At 36.3% G+C, this 16,129-nt stretch overlaps 2 protein-coding genes across 7 annotated transcripts; one reads left to right on the top strand and one right to left on the bottom strand.

Annotated features, from left to right (window-relative positions):
• Window positions 1-7,442: 7,442 nt before the first annotated feature.
• LOC113282254 (glucan endo-1,3-beta-glucosidase 2-like) lies at window positions 7,443-11,522 on the top strand. The gene is made up of 4 exons (XM_026531243.1): window positions 7,443-7,710; window positions 9,566-10,819; window positions 10,931-10,958; window positions 11,063-11,522. Exons 1-4 carry the CDS (start codon window positions 7,647-7,649, stop codon window positions 11,205-11,207), a joined length of 1,491 nt encoding a protein of 496 aa, XP_026387028.1. The 5' UTR covers window positions 7,443-7,646; the 3' UTR covers window positions 11,208-11,522.
• A 557-nt stretch (window positions 11,523-12,079) lies between these two features.
• Window positions 12,080-14,453, bottom strand: LOC113282253 (B3 domain-containing protein Os04g0386900-like). Of its 6 annotated transcripts, none has more exons than XM_026531240.1 (5): window positions 14,394-14,453; window positions 13,244-13,283; window positions 12,975-13,148; window positions 12,666-12,874; window positions 12,124-12,528 (listed from the first exon to the last, which is right to left on the bottom strand). In XM_026531240.1, exons 3-5 carry the CDS (start codon window positions 13,144-13,146, stop codon window positions 12,223-12,225), a joined length of 687 nt encoding a protein of 228 aa, XP_026387025.1. In that variant the 5' UTR covers window positions 13,147-13,148; window positions 13,244-13,283; window positions 14,394-14,453; the 3' UTR covers window positions 12,124-12,222. The 6 variants fall into 6 exon arrangements, 5 of the variants coding, with proteins under 5 accessions (XP_026387024.1, XP_026387025.1, XP_026387027.1 ...); XM_026531242.1 differs by lacking the exon at window positions 14,394-14,453 and adding an exon at window positions 14,078-14,377; XM_026531239.1 differs by having other exon boundaries at window positions 12,080-12,528; window positions 12,975-13,283.
• Between the last annotated feature and the right edge of the window lie 1,676 nt (window positions 14,454-16,129).

Raw genomic sequence — 16,129 nt, 5'->3', positions numbered from 1 at the left:
TCAATCAAAGGAATATGAAACTTGTCTTTAACAGTAATCTCATTCAACTTCATATAGTCTACACAGAATCTCAAAGAACCATCTTTTTTCTTAATGAGCAAAATGGGTGAGGCAAATGGGTTATGGCTTTCTTGGATTAAACCCGTGTTGAGCATGTCTTGAACTAATTTTTTTACCACTTCTTTTTGTATATAAGGGCACCTATATGGTCTCTGAGAAATGGGAGTGGAGTTTGGCTTTAAGGGTATTTTGTGGTCTAATGTTCTTGGAGAAGGTAAGGATGTTGGTTTATCAAGGACATCTGAAAAAGAGTCTAAAAGGGAAGTGATCTCAGATGGGATTGGCTCCAAAGGGGTAGTGGAAATGAAAAAAAATTGGCCAATAATAGCGGGAGTGTTGGCTTTAACAAACTTCAGAAATGAATTACCACTGATTAAACTGCATGAAGGTATGGAAGAAGTACCTTGAAGAGTGATTTGATGGCCCTGATGGAGAAAAGAAATCTTTAGATAAGCCAAGTTGAACATAACATCACCCCAGATGTTTCAACCAATCCACTCCTAACACCATGTGACAACCTCCTAATGGAAGAACTCTTAAATCAACACAGAATTGATAACTCTGCATACTCCAAACCAAATCAGAACACAAACCCTTGCTGATTGTAGTATCACCATTAGCAACATTTACTAACATATGGCCTGTATAGATAATGGGTAACTGTAATTTCTCATCCAGTTGAGAATCCACAAAACTATGAGTGCTGCCAGTGTCTATCAAGACCAAAATATCTTCAGATTGTAAAATGCCTGGTACCCTTATGGTGTTTTGAGTAACTAGCCCTGTCACAGCATGAAGAGAGATTTCCATAGAAGATTTTATAGGAGAAATGGAAGGAGTTTTCTCTTCTTCTAATTCCTCAACAGAAGAGAGGGAGGAAGCTTCTTCTGCCACCAACATGAACAATTGTCGTGTCTTAAAAAAATTCCCTGGTTTGTAGAACTCATCACAATTATGACATAGTCCTTGGTCCCTTCTAACTTTCATTTGAGCAGGTGTTAAATGTTTAATAGGAGAATAGAAGGAGTAGCTTTAGTAGGTGTACTAGGATGAGTAACAAATAGTTTAGTATTAGAGAATGATGGCTTTGGGATATTGGTAAGTGGAGGTAAGGAAGGCTTAGAAGTTGAAGGCATAGTAGAGAAAGTAGTAGGTGAAGGTTGAAAAGGTTTAGGGAAAGTGCGAAAACGTTTGTTCTGAAAATCAACAGAAGCCTGTTGCATTCTAGCAAGATATAAAGCGTCAGTGTCGTAGGCTGGTTTAAACATTTGCACTGGGTTACGAATTTCTTCCTTGAGACCACTAATAAAACTCATTGTGAAATACGAATCAGAAAGAGATGGGTTGCGAGCCTTCATTAAAGCCTTTAATGAATCATAACGTTCATAATATTCTTCCATGGTAGTGAGCTGAGACAATTTATTGAAGCTTCCCACATAATTATCATAAGCAACATCTTCAAAACGACAACAAATATCCGAAGAAAATTGAAGCCAATCGATTAGAGTTTTACCTTTCTGATAATCTAAAAACCATGAATCTGCTTTACCATCAAAATGAATGGAAGCTAGATCCACTTTATGAATATCCCCTACTGAATTAAGCTGAAAGTATCTATCATATTTACGAAGCCAGCCTCTAGGATTAGTACCATCAAATCTAGGAAAATCAATCCTAGGGTGTTTAGAGAATTTACCCGATTTAAGAACCAATTCCTTATCCTGAGAAAGATTTTCTCCCTCTGATGAAGCTCCAGGTTGAAGAACAAAACCACCTTGTTGTTGACAAAATAGAGCAATCGTAGCCAAAGATTCCTTAACAGAACCCATATCAGTAGAAAGAGAATGAACTTCAGCAGACAGGTTCTTAACCGTAGCCTCTAAGCTCTGTAATCGATCTTCTTGAGCTTGTTGAACAATAAAAACCTCTCTCACCGTTGTAGGTCTATCTCCGCCTCCAGTCATAACTCCGGGAATCAGGATCGGAATATGCTGATACCAATTGTCATGAACTGAACTTGAATTAACCTGCTACAGTGCCTTCTCTTCCTCAGACAAGAATGAGCCTTAATAAATTTCAATTATTGGTTGAATGAGTCTCACAAAAACCCAATCCCAGAAGATAAACAAGAGTAAAGGTTAATTAAGCCGTTGGGTGCAAACAACATGCTTATTACCCTAAAGCAGAAAAACAAAAGAAAGCATACCCATAAATGGGCTTAACAAAGTAAAGAGGCCTGAAGCAGTTACAATGGCCCAAGAAAGCTAACAAGCACTAGGTACATGACAGTAGAAGTCAAGCCATCTATAGAGATATTGGAAGAAAGAGAGATAGAAAAATTAACCTGGTTGGTGGAGTCAGAGCCACCATTAAGCTGAGAACTATTAGAACCATCATTAGGATTAGACTGGTACCAGATGCATCTGAAATTAATCATTTGCAGTTTGTAGACGATCTTGTTTCTTGATGATGACACAGAGCATGTCAGAAATTTAAAGCATGTTCTGTTAGCTTTTGAGCTCATTTCTGGCATCAAGGTTAATTACAGAAAGAGTGCTTTGGTAGCTGTGGGGAATGCAAAAAATGTGGTTGAGAACGGGGAACTCTTTCAGTTATCCCATTGCTTCGTTTCCAATGAAGTATCTTGGGATTCCATTGGGAGGTAAGTCTAAGCCCGTCGGAGTATGGGATTTGATACTACATAAATTTCAAAAATAAATTGTGTGTATAGAAAATCAATTATCTTTTGAAAGGGGGCAGACTAATAATAATAAAAAGTGTACTTTGTAGTCTTCCCATTTACTATCTATCATTGTACAGATTGCGTCCACAGTAAAAGCAAATGGAAATAATTATGTGTCAGTTCATATGGGGTACTTTAAATCAAAAACCTAAAAGAGGTCAGGTTAGCTTTAAGAAATTAAGTTTCCTTAAACAAGGTGGCGGAGTGAGAATAAAGAAGTTATAATTCATGAATAAGGCCATGCATGCCATGTGGATTTAGCAATATGGAAATGAAGAACATGCTTTATGGTGAAAAGCTATAAACCACAGATTTGGTGGAAATAGTAGAGCTTTCTTTCCTAACTTTACAAAGAAACCAGCGAGCAAGAGTTTATGGACTGACATACTTAAGAGGTGTGAAGATATGAGAAAAAAAATTCAACGTCGCAGGTTAATTCGGGAAATAGAGTTTTTTTTTAGAAAGATCAATGGTTGAATAGACAAACGTTGCAGTCGTTATTTCCAAATTTGTATAGAATTAATTAGTATGATGCAAGATGTTACTATTGACGATATGATGGATGTCAACAACGGGGACAAGAATTGAAATATGGCGTTTTGCAGAAATCTAAAGAGTATGAAATTGTTGAGGTGGCACATCTATTTAAACTTGAAAATGCGGGGGTACCAAAATACACCACCAACTTTTTCTTAGGCAACCTGCATGGACTAAACTCAAATACAATTCCGAGAGTTACAACTTAATAAATCTCAATCGAGAATTATATTAAGAGTCTATATCTTTTTCTCTCACAATCAATATGTAAACAAAAACAAGTCTGTGAACCTGATTATGCCGTAAGAGTTCTTGGACGATTCCAAAGGTCAATATCCAAGATCAATCAAGTTGTATCCAACAATTACGATGGACGTATCTACTTTGATTGATATACGTACAACACGTGATATTTCAATTATAAAGATAAACAATAGAATGCGGAAAAAAAACACATGAACTAAAAATTTTGTTAACGAGGAAACCACAATTGCACAAAAATCCTGGGACCTTGTCCATATCTGAACTCCAAACTGTATTTAGCCGCTACAGACTCTAGCCTAATATCAATATTCCGGACTGGAATGTGGTTGAAACTAAATCTACCATCACAGTAATTCAGTTGCAGTCGCGCTCCTTACGCCTCTTAAATCTTGCAAGACCATGCACAATTGATTTCCTTAACTGACGTCCTTTACAGCCTAAGAGTTGCTTCAACTCAATTGAAGTTTTTATTTTGATCGATCAGTAGCAGGAATTCAACCGACAACTTATAGGTCGGGAGTCCAACCCCTGGACAACTGGGCTAATGCCAGTTGGTTAAACCAATCTGCCTCCTACAGATAAGCATATATGTGATTTCCGTTTTGATCAAAATATCAAGGTGAGATAGGAAGTCGTTTGCAATAGACAAAGTCTAGAAAACCTCAGAATCTGGAAATCACAACTTTAAAGAGAAGCCTAGATTATTAATCACCTCACAAGTAAAACCTACTCTGTTTTCAACAAAAAATCGTTATAGAGGAATCTACTCGTGGAATAACAAAGTCTGAGACGAAGAAACCTTGTGATTTCTAACTATCTTGCCTGACCGGAGTGACACTCAACAATCAGTAACAAGATCAGGATACACGAACTATCAAGATAAAGATAGTCGGACCTGGCTTCACGAATCCCTAAGTGAACTGTTTTTAGTCGCTAAACCTAAAAAGGTTTAAAGGAGATGACAAATCTAGTTTACAACTAGGACACACAAGAAAAGTGTCGGGTATTCGTAGATCCTAGTTGCTTTAGGTTCTCCTTATATAAACTTTCAAAATCAAAGGTTGCTTTCGATTTAAACTAAGGTGTCTTTGGAATCAAGAAATCGATAACACAACAAAATATACACTCTGGTTAGGATGAACCGTAACCGAAATGTGTACAATGACTTGTTCATGAAAGGTCAGCCAAACTAGCCAGACGAACTATAAGCTTAACCATTTTCATATAACACTTTAATCTTGAGCCACAATCATAGGTTGGTTATAATTTGATCAAATATGTCTTGATATGTTTTTAAAGAGTTGTTCAAATGCCGATTATTTCATAGAAATAATTATGATGCATCTGAAAATATTCTACTGGGTAAGTACGTGTACTTACTTTCCAGTTCGTGAGTTATTTTTCATGGTACGTGTACCAGGTTTGTATACCCTTAAGACAAAACAAGTTCATGAGTCTATAGAACTTTTGGTATGCATACTAGATATGTGTACCATCTTGAGTTCACGAGTCAACAAAATTTTTGGGGTTTGCATACTTGATATGTGTACCAAAAATCGTTGCCGAACTATAGCTACGTCGGTACGTGTACGAGGTACATGTACTGCGCCTCCGGACCTATAACAGTTGCGCCAGTATGTAAGCTGGTACGTGTCCTTCTTGTATCCAGATTTACAATAGTTCTATATCTCTCTAATAATCAATTTGAAACATTCCCGAATAACTTCAATGACACGTATCATTGTTCCAAGCTATTTTCAAATGATTAATTTGAATCACGATTTTAGTCATAAACAATAAATTATTTTTAACCAAATTCATCAAGTATGAACAAATGTTCTTAAGCTTAATCATACATATTTCGAGAATAATTAACAAGATAAACTTGACTCGAAAATTTTGTTGTGCATGTAAAAAGTCCACTTTAGTCATGCGAGTTAGTTTCATAGATAGAAAAATGCAGTGATGTCTGGTACTCAACTACACACTTCTATCCTAGTCCGAGACTTGACTAAATGTAGAATAAAAATCAAGATATAGTTTTGATCAACTAAATTTGACAACAAGCTTGAGATAACAACACTTATGAGTTCGACCGAGCAATGCTCTAACAAAACTGATTTTTTCTTTCAATTTTGCTAACAATGGAGGGATGGGAGAACTTAGCAGCAAGGTACACATGTTGTTTTTTTTTGGTTATTGGATGTTATAAGACATTAGAGACTGATGATTTGCTACTCTTTCCACACAAATGCTTATGGAACCCAAGAATCCCATAAATGTAATCTTCTCTGTTTGGAATTTATGTTACGATGCGGCTCATAATTGTATACTTACAGGAATCTTATTATAATCAATGGTTATCTACTTTGTAAGAAAGTAACGGAATCTAATCACTATTTGTTCTTACATTGTGAAACCGGTTAAGCCGTATCGCTTTTCTTTCTGCATAGTTACAGGTTACAATGAGTTTCCTAAGAATCAATCTGGCATACGACTTGGGTGGAAGAGGAGAAAATTTTCAAACTCTTGTGTCAGAAAAATGCATAGAATATCATTTCATTTGCAGTATGGTGGGTTGTATGCATCGAGAGGAATGAAAGACTTTTTAACGGGAAGTACAAAACTATGGGTGAAACGATTCAAGGGGTTAAATTTTCATTTATAACTGGTGTATTGGCATACAAATTTTCTAAGATATACAGTTGAATAATGTTTAGTACAATTGGGAAGCAACAATGTCATAGTTTTTAGCCTTTTCTATTTCTGTTTTTGGTTTCTTTTCGATTATGTTTCTGTAAGCTATGCAATAAGCAATGTAGTCAATTCTGACTGAGATGACCGCGATTCCGTCGGAAATTCCGGTTTCGGCATTCAAGGTAGCGAAATGTTTGATTTCCTCGAGATGCAATTTAGCTGAAATTTATCGGAATTGGGCGAAATTCTTGATTGAATTTTTGTTGATTCGGCCAGAAATCTGCGTTGAAGTTTTTGAAATTTGTATGGATCTTGGATTTTCTACTATTTTGAATGAACACTTGTTTCTTTTTATAGAAATTGGTGTATTTCATCATATTTATACACAACTACATGTGAAAAATGTTTGTTGTATATGCTATAAGTATAAAATTCGAAAACTAAACTTCGATAGTTACTCCGAATTTTTCACCGAGAATCTCCCCGAGATAAAATCATCCCGATGTCTCGGTCCCGACTGAGATGGACGAAATCTGAAATTGGCTAGATTGACAATGAGTAGTGGAAACGATTAACAAGTGAGAATCGGCCGAGTCGATACATAACTTTTATAACATCGTAAAACTGTGAAAATTTTGGAGACTATTAAGTATTAACTGCCATGCTTAAAAGAAAAAGTATTAACTGCCCGACACGGACCATTTTCCTGTTTTTGTTCCTGATAGATAGATTCCTTAATCCGTTTTTTTGGTTAATTAATGATTTAATTCTCATTTTGTTTGTGGAGTCACAAAACTACAAGTACTAAAAGTAATGAATAAAAATTAAAGAAATATGACCGTTGAATCCATCTCATCAGTTGCCACACAAGCATCATCACTCTCCCTCGTAGATCGCACCTTCTTACACTATAGACCGTCGGTCCCTTCAAAACAAGAGGATCATTCAAACGGCTACAATATACTTACAACTTCTCCTTTATCAAGTAGTAGGGACTTCTCTCTGTGTAAGAAAATCTCAGCCGTTTGATCTCTGACATGTTTTCACGTGATTGATGATCAAACAGTAGCATTTGTTGCAGTACGACAAAGTTTGCTTAGTCATCCTTTTCCTCTTTAAATCCCTCAAACTCTACTTACCCTTTTGCTTATTAAAATTGTTTATTTCCACTCCTTTCTCCACTACAAAAACCTCAAAAAAGGTGCTTCATTTCTTCTGTTTTCTCAAGCTAGCATTCACCTTCTCAATCTTCTCCCTCTCTGGGGATTTTCTCAGCTGGGTTTTAACTGTGAAGAAGAAGATTAATATACTACCAAGCTTCTATCAAGAGTTTTAATTAGTTACAATGGGTTTACTTCTTCTTTTACTCTTTGCAGTATTATCATCATCAGTTGTTACTGCTGATGAAGGTAAGTGATTCTCCACTTCTCCTCCTTCCATTTCTTGTTTCTGCTTTCTGGGTTGCTCTACCTTTTTGTGTATTCTAATGGGTTTAGCTTATTTTGTTGATGGATGATGCATTTTGAGTTCTTTGATTATTACTCAAAAGGGGTTTCTTCCCATTTTGCTACTTTTTCATTTCTTCAAGTGATTTTTGTGTTTGTTTTAGCTAATACTATTACAGTTTTAGTGAACATTGATTATTTATAATCATCAAAGTGTAGTTAGGGTTCATTAAAGACACAATCTTAGAGTATAGATTCAATCTTCAGTAGGAATTCTAGTGTAATATCTTTGCCATTAATAAAAAATAGATTTGGTGAAAGGGTTAGATAAGAGGAAGGTTGAAATTAATGACTTCCAAAAGGTCTATGTTGTGTTGAAAGTCTATGTGTTAAAAGACTAAAAGAAATTTCCAGGGTCTGGATGGAAAATGCAATACAGCTGATACTTATGTACAAGATGACAAAAATACCCCTTAAGAAAAATGCTTTGTTATTGGTGTTATGTTATTGTTATTATCCAGAGAAGATGAGAAAGTAGCTTCTTCTGTTCTGGTCATTGTCTTATGCTGCACTTGTCTACACATACTCTACATGCACTGACCAGCTTGCACGTGAATGGTCCCTCTCCATGTCTCAAAAAACTTGCATAAATACAATGACCAATGCAAAATTACAAGAATCCTAACTGGTATCATGTAGCCTTTCAACACTTTTAAAGGTTATGGGTAGTGTTTAACTTTTTCTTGTTTTTGGGTACAATGTTTAGTAGATTATTATGTACATGTTTGTTCATGCCATCTACCCTATTTAATTCAGTTTTATTGGTGAGGAGCACATGTTAGACAGTTATGTCAGTTTCGGGTTTTTTTTTTTTTACTTTGAATATGATTAATACATGATTTCCGTGTGTAAAAAGCTCTTTGATATGAGATTGTGTCATTTGTGAATTGTTTTTTCTTACACCCATACTGAATAAAAGAACATTTTGATGATGGGGTAAAGTAGGACCAGTTTTTCGGGGTTGGGTAATGGTATGGGTAGAGGAATTTGGTCAGTAATAATATACTAAGAAAACTACTTTGATGTTTGGTAATGATATTGAAATGGGGGAGGACAAAAGTGTATATACATCTCATGAGGAAAAAAAGGGTTTAGTGTTTGAGTAAAGTGAAATGTGGGGGAGATAATAAGATCTTTAGAATCCTTGGATTGTTCATATTGTGGAACTTTTTAGGTCATCCGATTTGTCCAAATTATACAGCTGGTTTGGACTGTGACTTGTAATGTGATATGATGCAATTGAATATGAGTTACATGTCTTGAAGAATATGTTTAGCTAGTTGATGGAATAAAGAAAAATTCATAGATGTGCAATTATTTTGTTCTTCCAAACAAGACTAAAAATGATACTATAGGAAATAAACATGTAATTTTGTCCATAGTACAATAGACTCACATGCAGAATAATGGTTGGGGACCCAGAGATTAACTGTTGGATCTGAATTGGACAGACATCAGTGTTGGTATGATCAAAAAGGGCTAGTATTGCCTTTTGTACTAGTTAAATTGTGATATATGCATTCTTGGATTTGTATTATATGTTGGGGAGATCTCGATGAGCGAATGATTAATATCATGTGGAATGAATGATTAGCTAGTTTCTACCATTTAATACTAATTCACATGTTAATTTGTTGATATCAGTTTGTACAAATTAGAATGTCTATACACGCCCGTTTACTGTCATTGGTAAGAGCATGTATAACTGACAGATAATGTGACTGTAATTGTTAGTAACATTTTATGCTTTATTTTGCAGGTGCCTTCATTGGGGTGAACATTGGAACAGCTCTATCAGACATGCCAAATCCAACTCAGGTGGTTCAGCTACTCAAAGCTCAGCAGATCCGACACGTCCGATTATATGACGCTGACAGGGCAATGCTGCTTGCACTCGCGAAGACTGGAATACGGGTCACAGTTTCTGTCCCCAATAACGAACTTCTTGGTGTTGGCCAATCAAATGCTACAGCAGCGAATTGGGTTGCTCGTAATGTGGTGGCTCACTATCCTGCGACCAACATCACAGCCATAGCTGTTGGGTCTGAAATCCTAACAGTACTCCCAAATGCTGCACCAGTCCTTGTCAGTGCTATGACATACCTACACTCTGCCTTACTTGCATCGAACCTCGACAAGCAAATTAAAGTTTCCACACCACTCTCTTCTTCAATTATCCTTGACTCATTTCCACCATCCCAAGCCTTCTTTAACCGTTCTTGGGATCCAGTTTTAGTTCCAATGCTCAAATTCTTACAGCAAACAGGATCCTACCTTATGCTCAATGTGTACCCATACTACGACTACATGCAATCAAATAACGTCATTCCCTTGGATTATGCACTTTTCCGTCCCTTGCCCCCAAACAAAGAAGCTGTGGATTCCAATACTCTTCTCCATTACACAAATGTGTTTGACGCTGTGATTGATGCAGCTTATTTCGCAATGGCTTACCTGAACATCACTAATGTTCCTATTGTAGTAACAGAATCAGGCTGGCCATCAAAAGGTGATGCATCTGAGCCAGGCGCAACTATTGATAATGCAAATACGTACAACAGCAACTTGATCCGACATGTTCTGAACAATACTGGGACTCCAAAGCACCCAGGAGTGGCGGTTAGTACTTACTTGTACGAGCTTTACAACGAAGACTTGAGACCAGGGTCAGTTTCTGAGAAGAACTGGGGGCTGTTCGATGCAAATGGTGTGCCAATATACATCATGCGTTTAACAGGTTCTGGATCTGTATTGGCGAATGACACGACAAATCAGACGTACTGTGTTGCACGAGATGGTGCTGATCAGAAAATGTTGCAGGCAGCTCTGGACTGGGCTTGTGGTCAAGGAAAAGTAGATTGTTCAGCTATGCTACAGGGGCAGCCATGTTATGAGCCAGACACCGTTGCTGCACATGCTACTTATGCATTTGATACGTATTATCATGAGAATGGAATGGGTCCTGGAACTTGTGACTTCAACGGAGTTGCTTCCATTACCACCACTAACCCCAGTGAGTTACTTAAAATCCTGCCGAAGTTTATTGCTTTCTGATATTTCCCGCCACTTGATTTGTTTGTTTTCAGTATGCTAACAACTGTTGTCTACTTTTTTTGTATCACAGGTCATGGTACTTGTCTGTATGCTGGAAGGTATAATTCTCGACTATTCCCAACTGTCTTTAGTTGTGTTTCCTTATATATGTCTCGCTTCTGTAATACTGATATCTGTCTCTGATTTTGTTTTGTGTTTGCAGTAAGAACGGCACATTCATAAATGGGACAACAGTTCAATCGACTAACTCTACTTCCGGGTCCAGTCTTGGAGTGAATGGTGGTGTTTTTTCAAGCTCACTTATCAGTGGGGCATTAGTTCTACTTGTTAGTTTGATTTTCTTGTAGGATATTGTAAGTTCCTATCTTTCTTGCATTTAACTTTTCCCTGAACTGAATTCCTTCGCAAAAACACTCTTGGAGGATATGGGTAGTAGAAATGATGTGGGAGTCACTATTTTGTTCCCTTGTTGAAGAACTGCGGCATACCCAAATTTTGTTCCCTTCGAGACAAGCGGAGGAAAGAAGCTGAGGAGGGTTATGGGATGTAGAATTTTTGTACAAACCATTGAAGAAAGGAAAGAATTTATCCATCTTGGATTTAAGCTTTATGCTTACACTAATTATTCATTGAATTAGATTTCTCTTATATTTCTTTTTCCATACTCAAGTCTTTAGATGCTTGAACTTGTAAGAAAACCTTCTCTTTTTCCTTGCTTTTCTTGAGTTTGAAATGAAGAAGGTAAAATCTCTGTCAAATTTGATCTTTGGGCACTTGTGTCTCCAAATATTCGAGTATCATTCTGATTTTTGGAGAACAGAATCACTCGATGAACCGAATCTAGAGAATGGGGTGTAGGATGCTCCATTGTTTTGTTTGTTGAATAATTTCAGAACCCCATACAGTTAGTTGATTGAAGCATCCTAACTGGTAATAATCTTAGAGCTTATGATTCATTCTCTGAACCATGCACAAATTTGTGTAGGGACTAGTTGAACTTTGTTTCTATCTATCTCTGGTAATGAAGTTTGGTCAGAAAGCTGAAGTTTATTGAATACCAAGTTCTCATTTAATAGTAGGAAGTTCGACATACGAATGCAAATCCAATGCTTCTGCTTGTTGGCATGAAAATAAGTTACCTGCAGCAATTAGAAACAAAGATAATCCATGTGGACTCAAACAAAAAGCAGGGGTGCAGAACATAACTTGGAAATTAGGATATATTTAAAGCTCTGTTCATTTCCCTGATCACAAGATTTGGAGATTCATTGTGTAAATATTATATACTAATGTAAAGGATTCTTACATTCTAGATATGTTAGTGATCCAACAAACACTACTAACTCATTATGCTAATTAGTCTCAGCCTATAGTAATTGGATGTTCTATAGTCTGGCCATCGACCCGATCAAGCAACTCAGACGGGACATCACCATCAAGAATCTGAATTCTGAAGTTGATACAATTGTCGCTGTGCTCAGTGAGTTCAAAGACGCAGCCATCTCCGAATCTGAGGTTGTTATCATGAACAAAGTGTTTCCAGCTTGAATCAAACTTTTTGGACGCACGATTGCCTTGATATTTCACCTTCCAGGTCTTGTTTCGGTAGGAAAGATTGACTGGAACCTCTTTTTCTGGAAGTAGTTGATTGACAGATTTAGGAATCCCCTGAAGAGGAAAACAGTCTACTCATATTCTCTTTTGTTCAAACATAAACCATATCTGTTTAATAACCAATTAGGGACCAAAACTTTAAAATTGAAAACGAGAAATACTAAACCTGATTGAATTTCAAGCATACTCACCATGTTATGGAGTTGTGTTTTCCCAAGGATGCAGTGAAAGTAAGGTTTATCTGTAAGAAAGTAAGGTTCATCATGTTCTTCCATTGTGGTGGTATCATTTAATTTCATCTTATCCTGTTCTTCTTCTGTGGAATCGGTTTCGTTTTCAGCCTCTTGCTGAATTGGATTACACGGCGATTTAGAATCATTTATATCTGATACTTTAATAGCTGCCAAAAAGAGAAAGCAAGAGGAAAGTTAAAAGCTCATGAAGGAATTTGAGGCACCAAGAATAACTACTTTCACCAGTTTTCTGTGCAGAAGGAAGACCCAATATTATATGGGAGGAGCTCGAATGTTCGGACTCCATTTGAGTGTCAACAGTTTCCTGCAGAGAGGGAAGACCCAATACTATCTGGGACTGGGAAGATCCGGATTGTTCCAACTCCATTTGAGTGTCTAGCTGAATTGGTTTAGCAACATTAGCTCGGGGTTTTTCCATAGCTGTCGAAAAAGAAAAGCGCAAGACAAATGGAATCGGCCCACAAAGAATATCAAGCATAAAACTTCTCTTTACACAAAGGATAACTTAGCTTTACATTCATCAGCTATCTGTTGAGAGGGAGGACTTGATTTTTCCTGCAAGAACCCAGACTGTTCATCAATGGAGATACATTCATTCGCCGAAGGCTCCATTTGATACAATGTACAATGGATTTCCATTTTATGTTGGTAATAAAGATGCTCAACACAAGGATGAAACTGCATGAATAATAACTGAAAAGCAAAAAGAAATTGTAATTCCCATTCATGTCTTTGTTTTACCTTGCAAGTTACTTTGAGTAAAATGGAATTGCACCTAGTTACAATTTCAAGTTATTTTTCTTTTCTTTTGAATTGTAAGATACTAATCTGTGGACTAAAGGGCCAATTCCAAAACTAGATGTAGTGTGGTTACAATAAATACGGATAATGGCATTTCACGCATTCAACTCTGGCTCAAACGTCACTTGAGCGGTGATATAATTCTATGTTATACTTCCTAAAACACTAGCATCAGACTGCATTGTTCACAATGCATATGTACGGAAGTAGTAACAGTGCAAGCCACTTCAACAGCTCAATGCTTATAGAGTAATCATACTGGGTTTCAGTGTAACGAACTTGACCTCTTCATAGACCTAACCCTGTACTGCATGTGAAACTTCCCAAATCACCCTAACCAAAACAATTTGACGCCTAAAGAGACCAAGAAGCATTCAGGGGGATGAAAACACTACACATTGTGGGATAATAGTTTCACATTATGTAAGATGCTGAAGATCTTAACATCGTTATCGCTAAAAACCCTTTGATCCCAAAGATCATAAAGTTAAGAAAAGTATTATTTTTACACAAATTATAACTAATAACCTTAGGGATAATAGATGTACCTTCTAACCCCTCTAGGGTTTGTGAGTAAAATTGATCAAATTAGGGTCTGCATGCCATTCAAATTTTGCAAGGAACTTACAGTAATGATAGATGAACAAGTGAAAACTAAATCTAATAGGCACATTTTACAATTAGTGCTGAAATTAAGGTTTTGTAAGCTGTTTACACTGATATATATGGGGAATGAAACCTTAAAAAAATTGAACTGATGTAGATCAAAAAAGTTAGGGCTTATGAAGTTAGTGTTTACTTTGATCAACCTCTGCAATGAAACTAACTAGAAAATGAGAAAGAAGAGTGAGTGAGAGTGAGAACCTGCAAGTGCTATTTTCCTCGTTTTTATCTGTGTGCAAGACTTCTCTTCACTCTAGTCACTTTCTAGACCAATTAGGCGATGAGCCATGAGATCATTTGTAGAGATTTTTTGGGCACCTTTTTGCGGGGACCGTATCCTCTTGAGCCATCCATTGTAATGAGCTATGGGGTGTCCTAATAATAGTAAAATGAGTTATTCCTTGCTGAAATTGACCTAAACCTAATTCAAAACTAATAACCTAAACTTAATAACCTAATTAAACTCTAACTCATAAATAATATAAAAGCACAAGTTTGTAAAAACTGAAGTTCATGCGTCTAGGAATTTTGTGAAAAAATATAGTTAAAGTGTCAAACTAGCCGAACCTGATGGAAATGAAAAACATTACGGCTATTTCGGCAAATGTCATTGTGATATAGTGGTAAAGTTGTTGGGTGATGATACCAGCAACCTGACTTCGAAACTCGTCAGCTGAATCGGGTGGGAAATTTTTCTCTTTCTTTTCCTAGCTACCTGGACTTATAGGTAGCAGACCTCATTGAGGTTTAAACTTTAATATAACCTTTGGGCTTTAAACCCAATTTTGAAAAAAAATCGGCTATTTCGAGAGAAAAAATCATAGCCTAACTTTCTGCAAGTGTATGTTTTGATTTTATCTTAGGTTCGAGAACGTGGTGGCCTCGTCATTTCCGAACATAACTCTGTTAAACACAAAATGGAAATTCGGCTAGCTGTTTTTGAGTTTTCCAAGACGAACTTAGTCCACACACCATTAACAAGGATGTTCGGCTACCTGTACTTCTGTTTTTCTAGCCAAACCTAGTCCAAATTAAACTCCATCAAAGGGGATGTTATGTTATCTGTACTTTTATTTTCCTAACCGAACCTATAACTACTTTGACGACTTACCCTTTAAAAGTTTTCATTTTCACAAATCACTCATTACCGTGTCGTTGTGAAGATTGAAGATTCACATTCCTTAAAATTGACTTTCAAATCACTCATTTTGAGTACAAGAATATCAAAACCTAATTTTTGAAAAAAATTCTCAAAAACACTTATTCTCCTTGTTTCTTTGGGATGATCTTCAATCCTAATTCTCTTACACTAATATTAAATCAAATATATAATCTAATCTTACTAGCATAATTATCTTAACTAAATTAATTATTAATAATAAATTAAAAAGGATATTTTGGGCATTAAGAAAAAATATATAGATATGGGGTGTCTCAAACTACTTCTAAATGACCTAGTAAAATGGGGAGAATGGTCTCAAACAAAAACAGAGTGGTGCCAAAAAAAAATGGCTCCATTAGAGGGTGTGGTTGATTAGGGAAAACCAGGTCAAATGCCCATTTTTTACAATATTGTGAGCCATATTTCGCCACGTCCTTCAATTATATCGTATTTGTGTATGTGGATATTCTTTTTTTTTTTAATACGAAAAAAGAAATTTACGCAATAATTAACTTTTAACATCAGATAAATAATAAATCTGCTTGAATACCTTCTTAAATTCACTGAGGTACTAGTTGCCTCCATGTTACTTATATTGATGTTATACATTGGAGTGACATACGGAATGTGGTTGTTGTCTTTGTGCATCTTATGACAGGACCAACTATCAAAACAAGCTATTAAATTTAAAATGTCCTTGAACACATTAGATGTCGTCCATTTGAAAGCATCTGATTATCCATTTATTGCTTCAATTATATTTTGGAAGCCTCCT

This window comes from Papaver somniferum, chromosome 5 (genome assembly GCF_003573695.1).
Source record: "Papaver somniferum cultivar HN1 chromosome 5, ASM357369v1, whole genome shotgun sequence".
NCBI lineage: Eukaryota > Viridiplantae > Streptophyta > Magnoliopsida > Ranunculales > Papaveraceae > Papaver > Papaver somniferum.
Note: the sequence above shows the minus strand (reverse complement) of the source record. Positions and strands in the feature narration are given on the sequence as shown.